At 40.4% G+C, this 20,761-nt stretch overlaps 1 protein-coding gene and 1 long non-coding RNA gene across 2 annotated transcripts in view; one reads left to right on the top strand and one right to left on the bottom strand.

Annotated features, from left to right (window-relative positions):
* LOC116358278 (uncharacterized) overlaps window positions 1-11,900 on the top strand; it is a 35,763-nt gene extending 23,863 nt beyond the window's left edge. Inside the window, exon 2 of the long non-coding RNA XR_004206154.1 lies at window positions 10,860-11,900. This is a non-coding gene — a long non-coding RNA (uncharacterized LOC116358278). The remainder of the gene's footprint in view (window positions 1-10,859) is intronic.
* LOC109873973 (barH-like 1 homeobox protein) lies at window positions 9,605-17,048 on the bottom strand. Its single transcript, XM_020465712.2, has 3 exons — window positions 15,650-17,048; window positions 12,366-12,591; window positions 9,605-11,194 (listed from the first exon to the last, which is right to left on the bottom strand). Exons 1-3 carry the CDS (start codon window positions 16,101-16,103, stop codon window positions 10,903-10,905), a joined length of 972 nt encoding a protein of 323 aa, XP_020321301.1. The 5' UTR covers window positions 16,104-17,048; the 3' UTR covers window positions 9,605-10,902.
* Between the last annotated feature and the right edge of the window lie 3,713 nt (window positions 17,049-20,761).

The following is a 20,761-nucleotide window of genomic DNA, read 5'->3' on the forward strand; positions in this document are numbered from 1 at the left end:
TGTGTTCATGCTAGTATGTGTGTCTGCTTGTATCCGTACCGAAGCTGAGGGTTCTAGGTTTGGAGCATCCACTCTTGGCACTCCTAGGTCTGTGGAGACCTGCATCTGTGCAGGATCAAGGGGTGCAGGGCTGCTAGCACGGAGAGCCAGCCTAATCACATGCCAGCTGCAGTCCATAATGCCTCTGCCACATCCTTGGCAGCCTAGGCCTCTGCCCTTCTCTCTCTGCTCATCTTGGCACTATAAGAAGGTTTTGCTTGTGTATTTATTCCTCTTCTGTTCAGGCCTCAGGATATATCAGTGTTACAAACTTTACCATGGCTGAATGATTAGAGAACGTGTTGTTTGACTGAAGGACACGTGATTAGACAGGTGTCATTAAGCCATGTAGTTACCTGGCTATTACATATATATATATATATATTTTTTTTTTTTTTTTTTTACCTTTATTTTACTAGGCAAGTCAGTTAAGAACAAATTATTATTTTCCAATGACAGCCAAGGAACAGTGGGTTAACTGCCTTATTCAGGGGCGGAACGACATATTTTAACCTTGCCAGCTCGGGGATTCGATCTAACAACCTTTCGGTTACTAGTTCACCTCTCTAACCACTAGGCTACCTTCCGCCCCGATATAATGTAATGGTGTGAATAGCTTGCATGTTAAAATATTTACAGATAAACTCAGTGAGATGAGATGTATTTAATACCTCATTTTTATAAACATACTCAATACAAAGTGTTTTTATAAACATACTCAATACAAAGTGTTATGAGAGAAGTCAGGAGAAGTTTCTTCCCAGGCACGGAAATGTCTGCCTTGAGACGTCTGCGATAAGCAGGCTTTACAGTACCGTTCTGAGAGTACCACCATTTATTCACCTTGTGTATATAGTTGTTGTTTTCACTGCGACAATATAGTGGTTCAGTCTGGGGACTGTTAAAGGAACTGTACAGAGTTCAACTGGGACTCTCAGTACCCATCATCCTCCAGTGTTGTGAGGCTCTATGAAGAGGAGGCGTCACATCCAGTTAGCAGAAGTGCGACGCGCTAAAGAGGTTAAACTGCTGCATCTGGCACAGACAATTGTATTGATAACCGTTTGAAGATGCTTCTCTCCTCTACCTGGCATCACACTCCTCAGGCTTTATTCGTCTTGCCACTCCAGACTAACTTCAAACCCCCGGTGTGTGTGTCCCTGTTCAGCTGTGTGGAACAGGGTGAGGAAGCCCTGTGCTCTGTTTGCTGGTGTTGCTAGCTATCTCCATTATAGAAATCCGCCCTCTGATCTACTAAGCTATATGGCATTGTTGTCACGCCCTGGCCATAGAGAGGCTTTTATTCTCTATCTGGGTTAGGCCAGGGTGTGACTAGGGTGGGCATTCTAGTTTCTTTATTTCTATGTTTTCTATTTCTTTGTTTTTGGCCCAGTGTAGTACCCAATCAGAGACAGCTGTCTATCGTTGTCTCTGATTGGGAGTCATAGCCTTTTCCCCACCTGTGTTTTGTGGGTAGTTGTTTTCTGTATACTTTATTTGCCTTACAGAACTGTTCGTTTTTTCTCTTTGTTATTTTGTTCGAGTATTTGTAAACAGTAATGCCAAAATTGAATTTGGCATTACTGCTATTAGTCAATAGAAACAGACTCATGACCTGGAACAAAAGGAAAGGAAGTTTGGTGTGAAGTGTCTGTCCTATATCTGAGAGATAGAAGACATATCAGGAAACTGTTGTATTTATTCCCTTAGTTTATGTACTAAACCCTATCCGTATATACTTCCATTAACTTTTTAAATGGTCCCAGGGACCTTCAGACGAGTCTTGCAAGGCTTGTGGGCGTCCTAGAGCAAACGGAGTCTAATCTTTCACTAGAGTGGTCATAATAGTTTGTAGGCCAAGCCGTTCGGATGCTGCAGAGGTTTTCGTGAGAAGACTGATTTTTGGGGTGTCTCATGGTCTGACAAACACCGCTCAAGCTCTGCTACCTTTCACCGCAGATGTGGAAGGGCGAGATCGGCGGATGCGATGTATTGAGACGCACCCCAGATATCTCTAGCTTAAACAGACAGATTTTGATGGGGATTTTTGTATTATGTTAATTAGATTTCCACAGGGCCACTGAAATTGTAGGCTAAGGGTTAAGCACAAATGTCATAGCCTATCTCTGTGTCTCTCTTGACTTATTAGTTTATTTACTGCTTGTTGTTTTACTCCTCTCTGCTATCTTGTCTTCTCTCTTCTCTTCCACCTTCCTCCTCCCAGCTCTCTATCTTTGGCTTGTTAGCCTGGGGTCTTTGCCTTGGCCTGGAGCTATAGCTCAGTCGGCCAGCTGCTTGGCCAGCCCTGGGGGTCCACAGAGGCGAATGGGAAGTCAAGGAGTGGTCGTTGGAGGTAGAACATCTCCCCCAGCAGTCAGCCTCACTGCTGCTACTGGCCTCACATGTCCAATTGACCAGCCTATACCCAACACACATGCACACGCGTGCACACACACACACACACACGCAATGAGACATTGTTGCTCGCTGTCCACACTGCACTTACTATAGTTGTAGTAAAACTGGTGAGAATTGCCACCGTGACCCAGTAAGGGTCCTTAGGTCTGTTTGCCTGTTAATGGTTGGTGACAGCAAAGGCGCAATGGGGCAAACAAAACAACGATGTCTTCATCATGTTCTTTATCATGTTCTCCTTCATGTTCTTCATTATGTTTTCCTTCATGTTCTTCATTATGTTCTCCTTCATGTTCTTCATCATGTTCTCCATGTTCTCCTTCATGTTCTTCATCATGTTCTCCATCATGTTCTCCTTCATGTTCTTCATTATGTTATCCTTCCTGTTCTTCATTATGTTCTCCTTCATGTTCTTCATCATGTTCTCCTTCATGTTCTTCATTATGTTATCCTTCCTGTTCTTCATTATGTTCTCCTTCATGTTCTCCATCATGTTCTCCTTCATGTTCTTCATTATGTTATCCTTCCTGTTCTTCATTATGTTCTCCTTCATGTTCTTCATCATGTTCTCCTTCATGTTCTTCATTATGTTATCCTTCCTGTTCTTCATTATGTTCTCCTTCATGTTCTCCATCATGTTCTCCTTCATGTTCTTCATTATGTTATCCTTCCTGTTCTTCATTATGTTCTTCATCATGTTCTTCATTATGTTCTCCATCATGTTCTCCTTCATGTTCTTCATTATGTTTTTCATCATGTTCTTCATTATGTTTTTCATCATGTTCTCCTTCCTGTTCTTCGTCATGTTCTCCATCATGTTCTTCTTCATGTTCTTCATCATGTTCTCCTTCATGTTCTTCATCATGTTCTCCTTCATGTTCTTCATCATGTTCTCCTTCCTGTTCTTCATTGGGTTCTCCTTCCTGTTCTTCATCGTATTCTCCCCACCATGGCTTTACGTCTGCGTCTCAAACCCCTGTCTAAAGCAAGAGAGCATGTGGCCATTTCCTTAGCTTGGTAGTTCCCTCTAATCAGTGCCACCTCTAGCCTTTTGTGGGTCCTATGTGAGATTTGGTGGGGGGGCTCCCCCATCTCACGGGTAAACTAATTTCATGCAATTCTACTCATGCCATGGGGCAGAGAAAAGAGAAAATGTTGCAGTTTCAATGATAATATCCTGTAATTCTACACATTTTATCATGAGGTGGAGAGAAATTGTTGAAGTTTTAAAGCAAATTGTCTGCAATTCTACACATTTTGCAATGGGGTGGTGAGAAACGTTTGCAGTTTAAAAGCTCATTTACTGCAATTCTACACATTTTGCCATGACTTATTGCATGTTCACATGATATCTGTGAGAGAGTGACTAACAAAATCCATGGGGGCCCATTGGAGATCAGGGCCTCTGGGCATTTGGTGATGATTAGGCCTACTACAAGGTGTAGATAGCTGGCTAGACTACCTTACCTAGCAATCTAAATATTGTTAGCTGACATGGCTAATTGAGTGACTGTCAAGTGGAAAACTGCTGATGCACTATCACATTTTGAAATTGCACCTTGTGTTTTCTACTTTTTTAACTATTTTCTAAAACATTTTTTTTGTTTTGGGGGGGGGGGGCAATGTACAGCTCGTAGTCTGCCTATAGAAAGATGCAGCTCTACCTGTAGTGTGATGTTTGCATTTTTGTCTACAGTTGAACTTATGTTCTTAGCCCCTACAACTTTTACTTGTCTTGTTCAACTCTAATTTCCAAACACTCCCTCTGCCCCGACCCCCACTCTCAAACACATTGAACAGTGAGACAACTGTAAGACAAAAGCACACATGGTCCTCTCTTGCTTTCTGCCAGCTAGCAGCAGACAGGGTATGAGCGCCTGCCAGACTTCACACGGAAGGGCGTTAAATATACATGTATACCACACCTCATGACTTATTGATGCTTCTCTCCTCTCTTTATGTTTATGAGGTGAGAGGCCTCCCTGTGGTCCTGTACACTGACCCAGGGGTCCACCGGGGTGTCCGAGACACTGCCTGTTCCTTATTATTTAGTCCACTTAAATTAGACCGTAACATGTGGACTCTCCTCCATATATGCATGCTGTACACAGGGATCACATAAATAGTAATGCTACCTTGGAAGAGGAGCTCCTCCATTGTCTAGAAGCTGCATTTATCATCACTGGGAATCATATTTAAGTAGGGTGATGTTTGGTTAGAAATTGACATTATATGGTGGATCAAGATTACCGCTCTTACTGTAGAAGACAAAGACATAGATAAGAAATCCATTATACAGTTTCTGAATTCAGTAGAGATTTAGGGAATTTCACCATCCTCAGGCTTAGGTATTTTTTGTTCAGGCCAAATGGTAACTAGGTAGCTAGATAATTAGTTTTGATAATGGTACCAGGTCTGCAGTGTATACGGAGATTTGGAGGCAGCAGAATGCCCCCATCCAGCAGGAGGTGCTATAGTGTGATGTGGAGACTGGTGGGCACTTATGGTCTTTGAGGCTGCTGTCCCCTCACTCTACTGTAGGCCTTGTGGTCAGGGTCAGTCCTGTGTGAGACATTGTTATTGCTCAGGGGTGTATTATCCCAGAAACATTGCTCTGTTCGGTAGTGGGGGGTCAGGGGAGGGGTGGACAGCCCTAACGCCACAATTTATTGATTAGATAATCTCTGTGTCATGTGATGCCTGTGTGGCTTACACTGCCTCCCTGCTGGGGGTACATGGCAGTAATCACTGACTGGGGGGCAAGCCTTGAACAGGAGGCGCCACCTCTTCATCTGTTAGTCCTGATTTCATTCATCTTCCCTTCTCTTCTCTTCTCCTTCAGCTCTGAGAGGGAAGCGGGAAGCTTAAGCTTTCATTATTTGCTGAGATTGGTATGTCAATCTCTGCGCCCCTGACCCATGTTTGTAGTTCTCCCAGTTTTATCAGGGAAATTATTAGCGGGGTTATCTCCTCTCTGCATGGCAAAGCTTTTCTTTCTCCTCTCTCTGCCTCATAACTTGGGCCACAAGAGGATTTGCTAACCCTGACTTTGCCACAGGAATGACTTACTGTTTTTTCCCCCTGACTCCTTCACTCTCGCCAGTTTCGACTGATATTTCAATCTTCTCTACTAAATGTTTATCTTTCAATGTGCCAGAATACAAATTCTTGGTATTTTTCTATTTTCTGTCCCCTCTCCCATCCTACCCAATGATATGGTAGAATAAGGTGTGTTGTTCTTGACTTTGTTTGTGTGAGAGAAAATGGCGGGCCTACAGAATGATGGGGTGAGAGAGCCATGGTTAGGGGCTGTTCCCCCCCCCCCCCCCCCCCCCACGAAGTGATGACCAACCTGGTTGGACCTGTCATTTTTCCCCCTAACCCACCATACTGAATGGATATACGGTGAGCTCCAACAGTATTGGGACAGGAACACATAATGATACAGTGCAGACTGTCAGCTTTAATATTCATCCATATTGGGTGAACCGTTTTAGAAATTACAGCACTTTCTGTACATAGTCCCGTCATTTTAGGGGGCCAAAAGTATTTGGACAAATTAATTTATGTGTAATAAAGTAGTCCAATGTTTAATATTTGGTCTCATATTCCTAGCACACAATGTTTACATCAAGCTTGTGACTCTACAAACTTGTTGGAGGTGGGGGTCAATGTAAATAGTCCGGGTGGCCATTTGATTCATTGGTCCTTAGACGTGGCGCTTCGGTACCGCTTGCCGTGCGGTAGCAGAGAGAACATTCTATAACTTGGGTGACTGGAGTCTTTGACACTTTTTTGGTCCTTCCTCTGACACCACCTAGTAAATAGGTCCTGGATGTCAGGAAGCTTGGCCCCAGTGATGTACTGGGCCGTACGCACTACCCGCTGTAGTGCCTTGCGGTCGGAGGCGGAGCAAGTTGTCATACCAGGCGGTGATGCAACCGATCAGGATTGGATATTGTGTCATTTTGGAGCGTCTTTTATTGTAAATAAGAATATCTTTCTAAGCACTTCTACGTTAATGCGGATGCTACCATGATTACGGATAGTCCTGAATGAATCGTGAATAATGAGAAAGTTACAGATGCGTGAATATCATACCCCCAAGACATGCTAACCTCTCACTATTACAATAACGTGGGAGGTTAGCATTTTTCGGGGGTGTATGATATTTATGTCTCGGTACATGTCTCACTCATCATTATTCATGATTCATTTCGGATGATCCGTAATCGTGGTAGCATTGTATAATTTAAAATCTAAAGTTCCGTTGGGCCAAAATAACAAAAACGTTTCACTGCCCCAATCATTTTGGAGCTCACTGTATGTGTTCACCTTTACACTTCATACACAGCTTAGTTGCAAATGTTCAATAGTATCCAGTGTGATATTGTCATGCAGTATTACTGGTTGTCGGTCTTTTTTTATATCAAATATTAATGACAAATGCTTACGTATTATCTTTACCTCCATTATTATAAGTCTATGGGTATGAGTGGGAATGTATTTTTCACTGCAACAGTACAGCCTATGTTCATGGCCTACATTTAAGCTTAATTTGGTTCAATCACTATTGCAAGTAGCCTATTATTTTCGTTTTCTAACAAATATGGGAAACTTAACTTGATTTTTTTTTGAAAGGTTGTGGATATTAAGTTACAATAAGACTATAATTATTCACTATTAAATAAATACATCACAAAATAGTTAATCATTTGAAATTCAATTGGATATGCAGTTGGTCAAGTATTTTATTACAACTGTTTGTAAGAAAAGCAAAATATGCTATTCTGTATAATTTGGTATGTATCGATTTGTCCATTCTCTGAGGCTTCCTCTGGATTAAATAACGTTGCCTGTTCATTTTAAAAGTCTGCAGCAGTAACCAAATCTACAGATAAAATACTGATTGAAAAGGCACTGTGAAAAAAGACTATCGCCCACTCTACAACGCAAATTGCGCTTTGATTGACTCTTAATTTCCTCTGAAGGTTGTTTTGTTTAGTTTTTATTCTGAGTCAATGAGTTTAATCAGAGTCACTGATCCTCTGAGTCTAAGCCTCCCCGTGTTGTGTTTTTGTTTGTCGGGAGCTCAACGAGACTCTATCCGCACTTCATTAACCCTGAGCCGGGGACAAACCGCGGCAAGAGCCGAGGGATTTGCACGTATCCTTTCACATGCAAAAATATCAGCGTCATCCAGCAAGACAGAGAGCTTTCCCTGTAATCAGCTGCGCACTTCGCAAGAATAACCCTTTTCATAAATGTTGAGGGGGGTCATCGTTATTTGAATCAGTCATGGATCCTTATGATATACTTCTAATTAGATTTTTTTGGGTGGGAATTTGGTACAGGTTTTCCTCTCCCTTTTTTTCAAGTCCCAACCAACCACGGTGTGATGTGTAGCCTTTAAAGGCTACTATTTCTCAGTTAGGCTATAGCAAATGTACGCACTATAAATGTGTCAATTAGTCAAAGTCAGTGTGATGTTTTATGGAGTGATTCGCTGGTGGTCAATGGGAGAAGGGAGAACATGTGCCATGCGAGCGGTGACTATTATCGACTTTCAATTAAAAGCTAATAAAGTATTTGGTCTAATCGTTAATATCCTATTGGCCAACTCTGTCAGACTAAACTCCCTAACCCTGTGCTTTATAGTCTGATATTTTGGTTGGTTTAAAGTTAGACTCCTATTAGGAGTGAGGTTGGGGTGGAGGGTGGGGTTGGTGGAGCAGAGGCACTGCCGAGCCGCTGACCAGATGTCCCAACGCTGATCCGGCCCACAGTCAGCGTCGCCCGGTCACCAGCTGTTGGAGCCGTTTGGCAAAGAGCACATCACAAACACTCTCAAGAAAGAGGCATGGAAGCAATCAATTTCCAAATGGGATCATTTAAGGCACTTAAACAATTGCACACTTACATTAATATTTCGTCTTCATATTGTTTATGGAAAACGAATGAAATTGAATTATTAATGTAGTCTGCCGGTGTAGGGTATAGGTCTAGTGTATTAGCCTATTTGCAACATGTGCTAGCCTAGCTGAATAAATTGACCTCTTTTTCCAATGATTGACGCTCGATGCAATTGCTCGAATCCGTAGCAGCCTATTTCCATGATTTATTAGACCTATGTTAGATTTAACCGACTTCACGTTTGAGGCATGGCGTGTGTGTTTTATTATATACATATTCCCATTAATGTAACGTTTGGCAGAACTATGAGCCTAAACCAAGGTGGATGAACGTTGAAATCCATCTGTATTTATTCATATCAAATATATAGCCTACCAAAATACATTTCTAGTCATAACTTATAAGATAGGCAAACGTTTTAGATATCAAGGCAGAATAAAATGTCTCAAATTGAAATCTCACCACTCCAAAGCGTTGGATAAATATCTAGGCGTGATTTAAAGGTTATGTTGGTTAATGTTCCTTGCTCTGGCGGTGACATTCTTTATGAACATTTTTAGGTTCGACAAATTAAATCCATGACATTAAACAAATCGTGAGGGGGGTTGAGGGAGTGTTAAAAAGTATTCAAACACGGTGTTTCTAATATAATTATACGAACATTAATTGGATTTTATCAGGCATATTTATCACAAGTTAGTTATACCTTGACTCTCCTTTGTCTCAACAGAACACGTTTTGTTGTTTTATGATGAAATATACCTAATTATAATCTTTGATTGCAATTACATTCTGGCATTATATATATGAAAGGATGTCACCGTGTCATTTTCCTGTACAGTTTGGCTAAACATGAGGTTGTCATTAATGATCAATGTCATGAATTAATCCATTGATAAATTGGAAAGTGAGCTGTTGACTCGAGCAATGATTGCAGGACCAAATCCATTTGTCCATTTCTACTTCCGGGAGAAAACGCCACTTACCAGACCTTGAATAACCCCAAAACAACAACTAATCAGATATTAGATTGATTACAAAATATAGCCTTGATAAAATAATATAGAGGACTAAAAGTATATGCCTACAGCCAAAGTCTGATGCTCATTTCAAAAGTTTACTTTGTGTATCAAACGAGTGCATTGCTCTTTGGTTGAACTCGAAGGTGAGGATGGTGATAACGAAGGCGATTAGCCTACATGTATTCCATTTGCAATCAAAATCGACGTGGGCCCTGTATTTGTCATGCGTGAGTTTTGAAAGATATAACGTAGTCACGTTATTAAATGAAATACCTTTATTTACACGTATATAAAAGTAGATCCCCCTCTAGCGCCGATTTAAGATGTTTGAACAGTTTGACAAAAGGTTCGTTTAGCTAACACATGGGGAGGGGAACAAAAAACGAACCAGAAATAAGAGAACCAATCCACAAATGAATATCTGCAATATACATTTTCACTAAAGAGAGTAAGTAGCCTAACAAGGTTTCCACCGGTTTCGTATGAAATAACGTAAGTAAGTAATGCACAACGTCTGTTTAATACACCTAGCAAATCAACAGGCACACGACCCAAATTGGCAACCGACTCAGTCTTCAATCATTATTTGTTTATCAAAAATGAAGGGTTTGCAAGGATTCATTGCGCCTTCGTAAATTGATTTAGGCCTACCTCTTACTTTGACTCCGTATTTGATATCATTCGGACTTTAGGTAAAAACCTTATGATTAGACATTTTTAAATACATGTTCATCTCATGGAACTTCATTGTTCCCCCCCTGATTATCTCTGAAATGATAGGGAATAAACCTTGAGCTCTTGCTAATCTATAGTTTTTGTACAGAATCTTTGTCATCTGAAGGAAATAAAAAAATGAGTGAAAGAAAAATATCTTCAAATCAAGATACTTTAAAAAATAGAATTCAAAATATTCGTTTTTTACATGTCTACGTCTTCGGATTCTAATGTTGTTCCTTTGTAAAAAAGTGAATGAAAGTCAACTGGTCTTTGTAAAGAGAAAGAGAAAGAATAACTGTTATGAAATGCCTTTGGCTCTCCTCTAATTATTCAACTCAATTTGGAATGCCATTTCAGTTTACAGACCAATACATTGGTTTGTTATGCATGTTTTTTCTCTCCATTGTATCCTGACAACATAGCCTAATAATCATAATAATAGTAATTTTATGATTTCTTAAGTCTGAGTAAAAGTGACATTGCCATAAGACCTGGTGCCAGCGACTAGTATCTGTAAAACGATCGTGTCCTTTCTGATGTAGCCCACGCTAAAGATTTTTATGGTAAACAAAAATATAAATATATAAGTTAAATACATAGAGAAAAATAAATAGGCCTAAGTTATAAATAAATAACTTCAGTATGGTAAAAACCTGTCCACTTTAGAGAGTTGGAAATTTAGTCATGAAGTTCATTGTTTGATGCCAGCTTCTTTTGTCACCAGTTTGAATCGTTTTTTCCTCTCTCGTTTAGAGTCCCAGACTGCCAGGTATGGCATATATCCGGAGAGGCCGTCTCACCGCTGCTGTGTTGGCCGGGGAAGCACACCGGAGAGAAGGGGGAGTGGGGGTGGTTCACTACCCCCCTGCAGACCGTGGAGAAGAATCCGCGGAACGAGAGGTCGTTGCAGAGCGGGAGGAGGCGCCGAGGGTCCTCTGTATAGGTAGAGCGCCGCTCCGGGGTCCAGGTTGGACATCAGGCTTTGAGGGTAGAAATAGGGCGACGGAAACATTCTCTGAAGAGCAGAGTAATTTCCAGCCTCCGCTAACAGTTCCAGTCCAACCGCTGTCTGCCTCTTCCACTTTGTTCTATTCGGACAAGAAACAGTAGATATTAGTAAGGGAACTCTTATCGTAAAGTTCTAAATAAGTTTGAAAAGTACAGTTCAAATATTTTTATTATAGGACTCGGATCATAAAGTTTAGAATTCAATCACATCTGCATGCGTAAAAAAAATGAAAATGCATGCACAAATAAGATACGTGGTTCAATTTCAACGAAATTAAATTTTTCTTACTGGATGTAGGCCTTCCTTGTTGGTAAAAACGTTAACAAAACATGTAGCATATTTTCTTACCACAATATACATTTTCTTTTCCATTGTGGGGTTTGAAATGCACATTTAATGTCAGTCATTAAAGTTCAGTAAATTGGAAACATCTGTATTCAATGGGTGAATTTTCGGTTTGGGATTGTATTGGTGTCATCATGGCGTCGGAAATGTGTTTTCCACTATTTTTCAAATAAAGATTCAAAGTGTGGCTACTCTCAGTGACGCACTTCGGTTATTCTGTTAAATCATTCCCCCGTTACGCGTATTCACGCGGAAGGGTAATCTGTCAGATTTAGATTGTCAATTGAAAAGCACTCCTCTATTAGGTCAATTATTTATAATTATAATAATTGAGTAAATGTAGTAGCGTGGGTGAATTATTGATATGGCATACATGCAACGATAGATTATTAATGCACCAAAGTGTTGTGTTTTTATATTTATTAATGTCGTTTTGCTGTCTGAATGTCAAAGCTTCATTAGGAAACCATTTGTTTTTTCCCCTCCAAAAATGATTAAAAACAACAAATATTTCTACCGTCTTCCGTTCAGTATTTGAATCACATTGTTCAAAGTTTTAATGCAGTGCCCAATTGCCAATATTTAACGATTTTTTTTCTGTTATAATTTTCTCCTTTATCGTGAAGAAATTGATGCAGTGTGTGCAAGTTTTGAGAAATAAAATCGATCTATGTGACCTGGCTGCATATGTGACAAATACATTTGTCTGACTGACATGAGAAAATCATTCTGTCTATAGGTGAAGAGCTGACAGGTGCACGCGCGCACACATATTCTATTTTGGCATGAGCTCACTGCATTCATCCATTAAGCCTGTATCCCACTATCAAAATACTTATCGTCCTTTTAAATAGGTTAGAATTCGTGTAATTAAACTAAAGGCAACCAAGTGTGGCAGTGCTTACCTCCTGTTCTGGTACCAGGTTTTGACCTGTGTGTCTGTGAGGTTGAGGGAAGCAGCCAGCTCCATTCGGTCTTGCACGCTCAGGTACTTCTGCCGTTCGAAGCTGCGCTCGAGCTGGGCCAGCTGGTGGTCGGTGAAGGCTGTTCGCGCCTTCCTGGGTTTCTTCAGCCGAATGTGATGCGGACTGTCCCTACTACTCGAGATCTCTCGGCCTCCTTCCTCTTTCACTGCTCACAAGAATAGGACAAATATTTTATTTAACCTTTATTTTAACAGGGAGTCATTCGTCTGTAAACTATACACAATTATAAACTGGCAGGTTCAAGCCCTGAATGCTGATTGGCCGACAGCTGTGGAATATCTGATCGTAAACCACTGGTATGACAAAACATGTATTTTTACTGCTCTTATTATGTTGGTAAACACTTTATAATAGCAATAAGGTACCTCGGACTTGTGATATATGGCCAATATACCACGGCTAAGGACTGTGTCCAGGCACTCCGCATTGCGTCGTGTTAAGAACAACCCTTAGCCATGGTATATTGGCCATATACCACACCTCATCGGGCCTTATTTCTTAAACATGAAACACTCAACAACAAGAAAATACATATATTTCAAATGTTCATAAAGCCTATCAAATTGATGGGTAAGAACATTAAACCAACTTTGTCTCAGCATTTCGTATTATTCTGTGAGTAAATGCAAACACTCCATTTAGGATGATTTGTTACTTTTGGTATGGTTACATAAGACAGATGGTTTTAAGGCAAATGAAAGTATGGTGGATGGGTGGGCATATAGGTTGCGAGTTCGAATCTCATCATAGACAAATAACATTTGAGCTAATAAGCAACTAATGACTACTTTTTTAGCTACTTTGCGACTACTTAGCATGTTAGCTAACACTAACACTAACCCTTCCCTTAACCCCTAGCCTAGCTAACGTTCGTGAGCTAGCTAAAATTCATAATATATCCAATGTTTTGCATATTCCTAACATATTGTACGTTTTGAAAATTCTGACAATATTGTATATTTAGCAAATTCGGAACATATAACATGAATTTTAATTCGTAGCATATCATACGAAATGCGTGCTGGACATTAACAAATTAATACCAACCATACGAAACGTAACATAGGAAACGTAACACACCATACTAAATGGAGTGTATATGATTTAAGTACAGAATAATGCGAAATAGGCAGCAGGTAGCCTAGTTGTTAGAGCGTTGGACTAGTAACCGAAAGGTTGCAAGATCGAATCCCGAGCTGACAAGGTAAAAATCTGTCGTTTTGCCCCTGAACAAGGCAGTTAACCCACTGTTCCCAGGCTGTCATTGAAGATGATAATTTGTTCTTAACTGACTTGCCTAGTTTAAAAAAGGTTTTAAAAAATGCTCTGAGTTTCATCAAAATATAGGCCTAGCTACATTTACAAATGGACATATTTCAAAGTTTGTTTTTCAACATTCATATAGCCTAATTTTGGTGATCCAATGTTGGAGGACTTTAGGCCACTCTCCATTGCGCCTAGAGATTTTATGAAGATGTAGCCTATGTCACTTATTGTTTGCACATTTTAAAACATTGTTTCTGCAATGTACTGTGTGTAAGATTCCCATTTGTTATACTCTTTACTTTGCTGTTGTTTTGGGTCTTGAACTGTAATAAACCATGTTCAGTTCATTCTCCCCCATCCCACGCTTCTATCCAAAAAGAGGCTACACGACGTGAGAGCTCTTGCTAGCTGAATAGTTGAGTCGTCTCTCAAGAACCACAATAATCCGGCTAATTGAGCCACAAGGGAAGGGAGTCTTTCAACCGCGACCGGAGAAACTTCACAGGGCTGCGGTTAAGAGCGAAATAAAGAGTCGGCCGGTCTCGCGCGTTACAAATCTGATTAGCACTGGGACAAATTGCATCAAATCCCCCAAATATTAGGAGGCGGATTCGCTGAAATCAAAGCAGCGTACTAGTCCCTACAAGGTTTATGGAGCAGAATTGACTGCGTTGATATCAATGAGAATCTGTCACACACACACACACACACTGTATCCAAAGTAGAATGATGTGTTATTCATGTTCATGTTTCTTTTTGTAAACTGGGGTGAAGTCATTGACCTGCAGGAAAAACGTTAAACTCTTGCTATAAAAGATGGATGTAATAACATTGTTCACTATAGTATAAATAACATGTGGGCTTAAATAATATGACTAATATTAACCAATAGTCTAATGAATAATAACAATAAGAATATGAATACTAATAATATATCCTTATTATAATCTGTTTTTGTCACGGCAACCTGACATTTTCTTAAGGGGTGGATATATTTGTGTTTTGGTTGTATAAGTTAATCAGATAAATATTTCTGCTTTGCTTTATCTTGGCCAGGTCGCAGTTGTAAATGAGAACTTGTTCTCAACTGGCCTACCTGGTTAAATAAAGAGCAAATGTATTTTATGTATTGATTAATTCCTGCAAGAAGGAATTGACCTCGCCTATCAATGGATGACTTAGTTGTATCCAGGAAGGAATTGACCTCGCCTATCAACGGATGACTTAGTTGTATCCAGGTGCTGCATCATTCAACTGACAATCGAGGTGACATGTATGTTGTGGCTGACATGATTGGAAACCGACAGATCTTTGATGGCATTTATCTGGAGGCGACCCTGTCATATTTTCCCCAGCTTTTCTCTTGCCTCCCTGACATCAACAGATGCTTTTAAGACGTCTGCTAATGCAAGCAAATGCGTTTGAAAGGAAAAACGGGTTGACAGCAAATCATTGGAGAATATCAACAGTGTGGATGTAATACTTAAAGAAAAGGCTAGTGTATTATTTTTCAATTAACCTATATAAACTGTAACTATAGCCGATAGAGCTCCTGTTGTCCAAGATAATATTGTTGGTAAACTTTCACCAAGCGATTCATCTCTATAGGGTTTACAGTCATAAGTGTACATATCACGTTCCATATCATTTAATATTTGATTAGATACATATTAGATGGGATTCATTTTGTGCAAGCATAGATACAATACTTTCTCCCTAGTCTTCCGAGTCAAAATGTAAAACCTTTAAAACTTCTAGAGTTAAAATCAATGATATAGCAAATCAACTGCTACTGCAGGCTAGCCTAATATCTGCATGAAGCTAACACACAAATGCAGAACAGCAGGCCTACACAAATTAAATTTGAAATTATGTGATAAATAGACCTAAGTGTAATTGATTTTAAAACATTATGTTTGTTTACATCAGTCTTTTACCTTTGTATTCGCTGTCTGACGACGAGTTGCTATGGATTTTGTCCATGAAGTCCTCTGCGAGCTTGGAGACAAGTCGCCCCGTTTCTTGAGTTGGCAGGCCATTACTGGAGTATGGGGCGCAGGCGGCCAGCGGTTTGCAGTCAGCTAGAATATCTCTGATCAGAAAGGAAGAGGTGACGGTCCGCGGCTGTGACCCGGCGGAGATCTGTCCTTGTTGGAGATGAAGCGGCAGCCCGATAGCGTGACCTTGCCTCTGCGATGCCTCATCCAGACACTCCCTCCTCGGCGACCGGGGAGAGGAGCAGCCGCTCTCTAGGTCTGACCTCGGGCTGAACTCCAACGGTGACCGGCACTCTCCCACCAAACTGTCCCCTTTCGACATGACCGGACTTCCAGGTCTGTGGGAAAGTAAAGAGTCGATCCCAAAGCTGGACCCATTGGTGGATGCCTCCATTGTTTACCGGCGCAACTGAGTTCTTCGAGGCCTCAACTCAAACTATCATTGGTATTCGAGGCAAGTTCAGGTTGAGCGGCGATTGCTGAGATGAGACTGCCTCAATTTATCCAGCTGGAAAATCCAAAGATGTTACGGAAATCACAAATATTCATCCACGATGTTTTCTCCTCTTCTTGATTGAATTTTATAGCTGGCAAAATGGCACAATCTCCAGGTTATCGATGTTACATCAACCCTGCATCCAACTATTTTGTCCTAAGTACAGCACTCTTCATAAAATCGATGCAGCTTGGTGCTATTCTCTGTTGGGAAGTTTGATTGATTTTTCTGGATCCAATTTTTTACAACATTTTTTAGAAATGAAAACTCGTCGGTAAGATTTCTCAATTATTTCTCAATTTATTTCAAATATTGACAAAAGACTACATTGATTAGAGGCAGTGGAGCGGCATTAGCGCAAGGCGATTCAGCACCACGTTTCAGCACCACGGACAGAGACAGCAGCGAGTGTTGCAGGTGGAATTCAAGACCTGGAAATGACGCAGCGCGAGGACACAATTGCTGAAATGTTAATCACTTAAAAAGTGGTTCGCTTGTGTGACCCGTGCGGCGCTCGATGGCAGAGGAAGGTAAAGGCATCCTGAGCCAGCATAGAGATGCAACAAGAGACTCGAAACCGGTGGGCAGCTGCAGTCGAGAAGACGTGCACTGTAAAACAGAGGTAACGCGGGTTAAATAGACATAACTGTGAACGAAAGCACAGAGATGAAACTTGAGGAAAACTCAGGAGCTAGGTTTTTAAGGACGCCCCGTCCACGTGAGTCCCCAGTGACAAGACTTCATTGGTTGAGGGGACTTTTTGGGTGCTGACGGGCTTGTGGAGAGGAAAGTGGACCCCCCACATTCTCACTCATCCCTCCTCCTCGCTCCCGTTCTTTGATTAAAAGAGACATTGAATTCACCAGGATACTCATATCCAACTGTTTACAGAAAATTTTCCCACTATTTGCTTTCATTACATCATTGATGAGGCTTATAATGGGGTTATTATGTGGAGCTGGTAGGACTTTTCTCTCGCATCTCGTTCAGTCAAAACTTAACAGGCTTTTTTAAAAACATTATGGACAATTTTTTACCTTTGCATTTATTGAGTCTGAATTTAGGTTAATTGTTTTTCCATCTATGTTAGAGTTGTTTTATAAATATCAAAATACTTCTATAAAAAATATTAAGGGTGTATTTGATAACTTTTTTTCTGATTCAAAATTAATTCCGAAACGATTTGTATATTATTATTATTATTATCAGCAGCATCAGTATCAGCATCAGCATCAGTATCAGCATCAGCATCAGTATCAGCATCAGCATCAGTATCAGCTTCATCATGTTGTTGTTGTTTTGATACTGGTATGAGAAATGCATATCATTATAATATTTATTCCTATAGCCTAGATTTAACGTAGCCTGCATTCATTTCTAATGCGTTGAGGACACAGCCAGTGCTGTGAACTCATTGTTTAAAAAATTATTATGACACAAATAATATATTTATTTTATCGGACAACAAATGTGTTGTTGTTGCATAGGCATATGCACCGAGAGCAAGACTTTCATACATGCATAATTAGGCCACAAAATACTACTCCATACACTTCTTTTCTGGGGGTGAACAAAGCTCCAGCATCGAATAGTCAACGTTTAGCTCATAATAAGTAGCCTATCTAATAGTAATACAATGCTAATGAGGAATAATAGTCCGAACAGCATGTGCTGAAAGGATGGCGTGACGCAAACTTTAATGTGCATGAAATGCCATTGTCTCCACTTTCGTTTTTTTTTCCTCCAAAACAGTTAGCCCCACATGACTCCCCGACAGGCCCTAATAATCGAACCCCCCATGTGACCGACAGATTGGAGGCGAGCGTTGGTCTCGACACCGGCAGGTTAGTGAATCCGCTCCCCGCTTCCATAGTGTCCTATCGCGGCTGCAAGCTGTCACATTAAGGCGGGGACAGAGATGGAAAAGAGTAGCCTTCATACTCATCCTAACGTTGTATTTCTTTCCAATTTAGTCTACTTGGGCTCCGGAGGTGGGTTATGGACATTTCATTTGAACAACTCCTGTTCCTTGCCATTTAAAAAATAAATAAACGAATTAGCTTTTTTTTATATAGGTCTATCTATTTCACAACTCAAATCTGGCCTGAGTTTACAATTCTCAGATTAACAATTACATGGCTAAAATATAATGTGCATAATATAGTAACAACTGTATGCAAAATAATTCAAGTGGAAACACATTGCTTTGGGTGTGTCTTTTGTAAAATAGTTGTCCTGATGACCTTTTGTACATTTATATTTCTGAGCTACCCTTGCAAGAGTAATCCAAAGTAATTTTCTGTACACTTTATCGAACAATTCCACCAGGGAATGAGACCAGACTGTAGACTTATGGTGTGCTGATCTCTTTGTCAATATGTTCCACTGCTACCACTTGTCTCTTGCAAGTGTATGGATGGTCAGGTGTACACTTCCTTTGTGTGTGTGTGTGTGTGTGTGTGTGTGTGTGTGTGTGTGTGTGAAGGTGAGAGATGTAATGCAGTGTAATGACTTGGCTGGTCAAAGGAAGCAGAGATTTTCAGTGTGTGTTAATGTTTGAGAGATCTAAAGCATACAATCACTTTCTATCACATTTCTGTCTTAAAGGGTAATACCACTCAAAACGATATTTTGGTATTTGTTTCATTAGTCCGCTGTTGATACAGTCCCATAATGTTTTGCATGTCAGCAATCAAGTTTTCAAGATATAGTACTTTCAACATACAGAAACTCACATTATGATGCATTTTGTAAATATGACATAATGGATGAAACCAAATTTATTTTTATTTTATGTCTTGCACACACATTTTGGGTGTTAGTCAGTTTTTTATAGTCCAAGGTTGGTGTCACAGTTGTAAGTAATGGTCAATATAGTCTGTCAATTTTCAAAACGAATAATTGTGTATCTGAATAATATGTGCATAACAAATGGTTTCCTCACACTGTAGAAAGTGCAGCTGAAATGAAGAATATTTATTTCTAGACTAGCAACGTGGTCTCATGACAATTCGTATTATTCTGTATGTAAATATGTGACAGTCCATTTAGTATGATATATTATGTTACATTAGGTTATATGAATGGAATAGCAGTTGTACAATATCATACAAATTATAGGATGTATAGTATCATGCCTCTTACCCTGTCGTGCAATAGCATATAAATTGGATGACCTAACTTTATATCTTTCTCTGAGACCAGGTTGCTTGTTAAGCATAACAACAAAGGAGAATTACTGGGAGAATTGAATTTGGCGGTTAAGGGAACTAATGACAAAGGTTAGGATAATCAACAAATGTAAAAGGTTAGGAAAACTAAAAGAACAAAGCTTAGGGGAATTTACGTAGCAGGTTAAGTGAATTGGGTTAAGTTTAGAATAACAGTTAGGGGAAGAGTTAGCTAATATATGACTCAAACACTCAACCTTTGGATTGCTAGATGGTCAAGGATTACACCCATCCATCCTCCCTGACCAACCTTCCTACTTTAGTTTTTTAATAAAGTAAACTAGTAGGTATCATTGGTCTTTGAGTTTCTCAGAAATACTTAAAGTATGTTTCATATGGCTCTGAGGCCAGTTTGTCACTTATGTTAATATTTTCTTTCTGGACACTGACTAATTTATGCTGCTAGAAATCCCTTTCCAGGCCTCCCTTGTGGCGCAGTGGTCTAAGGCACTGCTTCGCAGTGCTAGATGTGCCACTAGAGATCCTGGTTCGAGATCCTGGTTCGGCCATGACTGGGAGACCCATGGGGCGATGCACAATTGGCCTAGCGTCGTCTGGGTTAGGGGAGGGTTTGGCCGTCAGGGATGTCCTTGTCCCATCACGGTGATCACGCTCTAGCGACTCCTGTGGCGGTCCGGGTGCATGCACACTGACACCGTCGACAGGTGTACGGCGTTTCCTCCTACACATTGGTGTGGCTGGCTTCCGGGTTAAGCAGACATTGTGTCAAGAAGCAGTGCGGCTTGGTTGGGTTGTGTTTCGAGGACACACGGCTCTCGACCTTCGCCTCTCCGTCCGTACAGGAGTTGCAGCGATGGGACAAGACTGTAACTACCAATTGGATACCACGAAATTGGGGAGGAAAATGGGTAAAAAACAACAACAATAAGAAATCCCTGTCCACTGTGAGTAATAACACTTACAGGGGCTCCCATTCACTCTGGGCAATATGTGAAAACAATATGGTGATTTTTATTTATTCATTCGATTGGATGTGTGTTAAATATATATATAGATTTGTTTTGTAAAATACGTGTCGTCTTTGGATAAACTTTGGCATCTCTATCGTTTTGGGACATTGAGTATAACATGGCTTTCGATAGGAGATATGTAAAAAAGATGACTTCACACAAACAAACAGCATAAAATAACATCAGGATTGGCACATCCAGACCAGTCAGGGATGCAAATGATGCACCTTAAAAAGCCATCAGGTAGGGGACTTGACAGACAATAATGAGAATCGCTGAATCTTTTATAAGGTTAACACTCAAATTTTCCAGTCAGCTGTCACACAAGAAACAATTTAGCACAAGCATGCGGGGG

The sequence above is a fragment of the Oncorhynchus kisutch genome, linkage group LG29 (genome assembly GCF_002021735.2).
Source record: "Oncorhynchus kisutch isolate 150728-3 linkage group LG29, Okis_V2, whole genome shotgun sequence".
NCBI lineage: Eukaryota > Metazoa > Chordata > Actinopteri > Salmoniformes > Salmonidae > Oncorhynchus > Oncorhynchus kisutch.

Excerpts from the sequence above, each read along its gene's own strand:
- LOC109873973 (XM_020465712.2), bottom strand. The coding sequence starts at position 16,103 with ATGGAGGCATCCACCAATGGGTCCAGCTTTGGGATCGACTCTTTACTT. Across the intron at positions 12,592-15,649 it reads GTCAGACAGCGAATACAAAG|TGAAAGAGGAAGGAGGCCGA; the intron begins GTAAAAGACTGA and ends TCTTGTGAGCAG. Across the intron at positions 11,195-12,365 it reads ACCTGGTACCAGAACAGGAG|AACAAAGTGGAAGAGGCAGA; the intron begins GTAAGCACTGCC and ends TTGTCCGAATAG.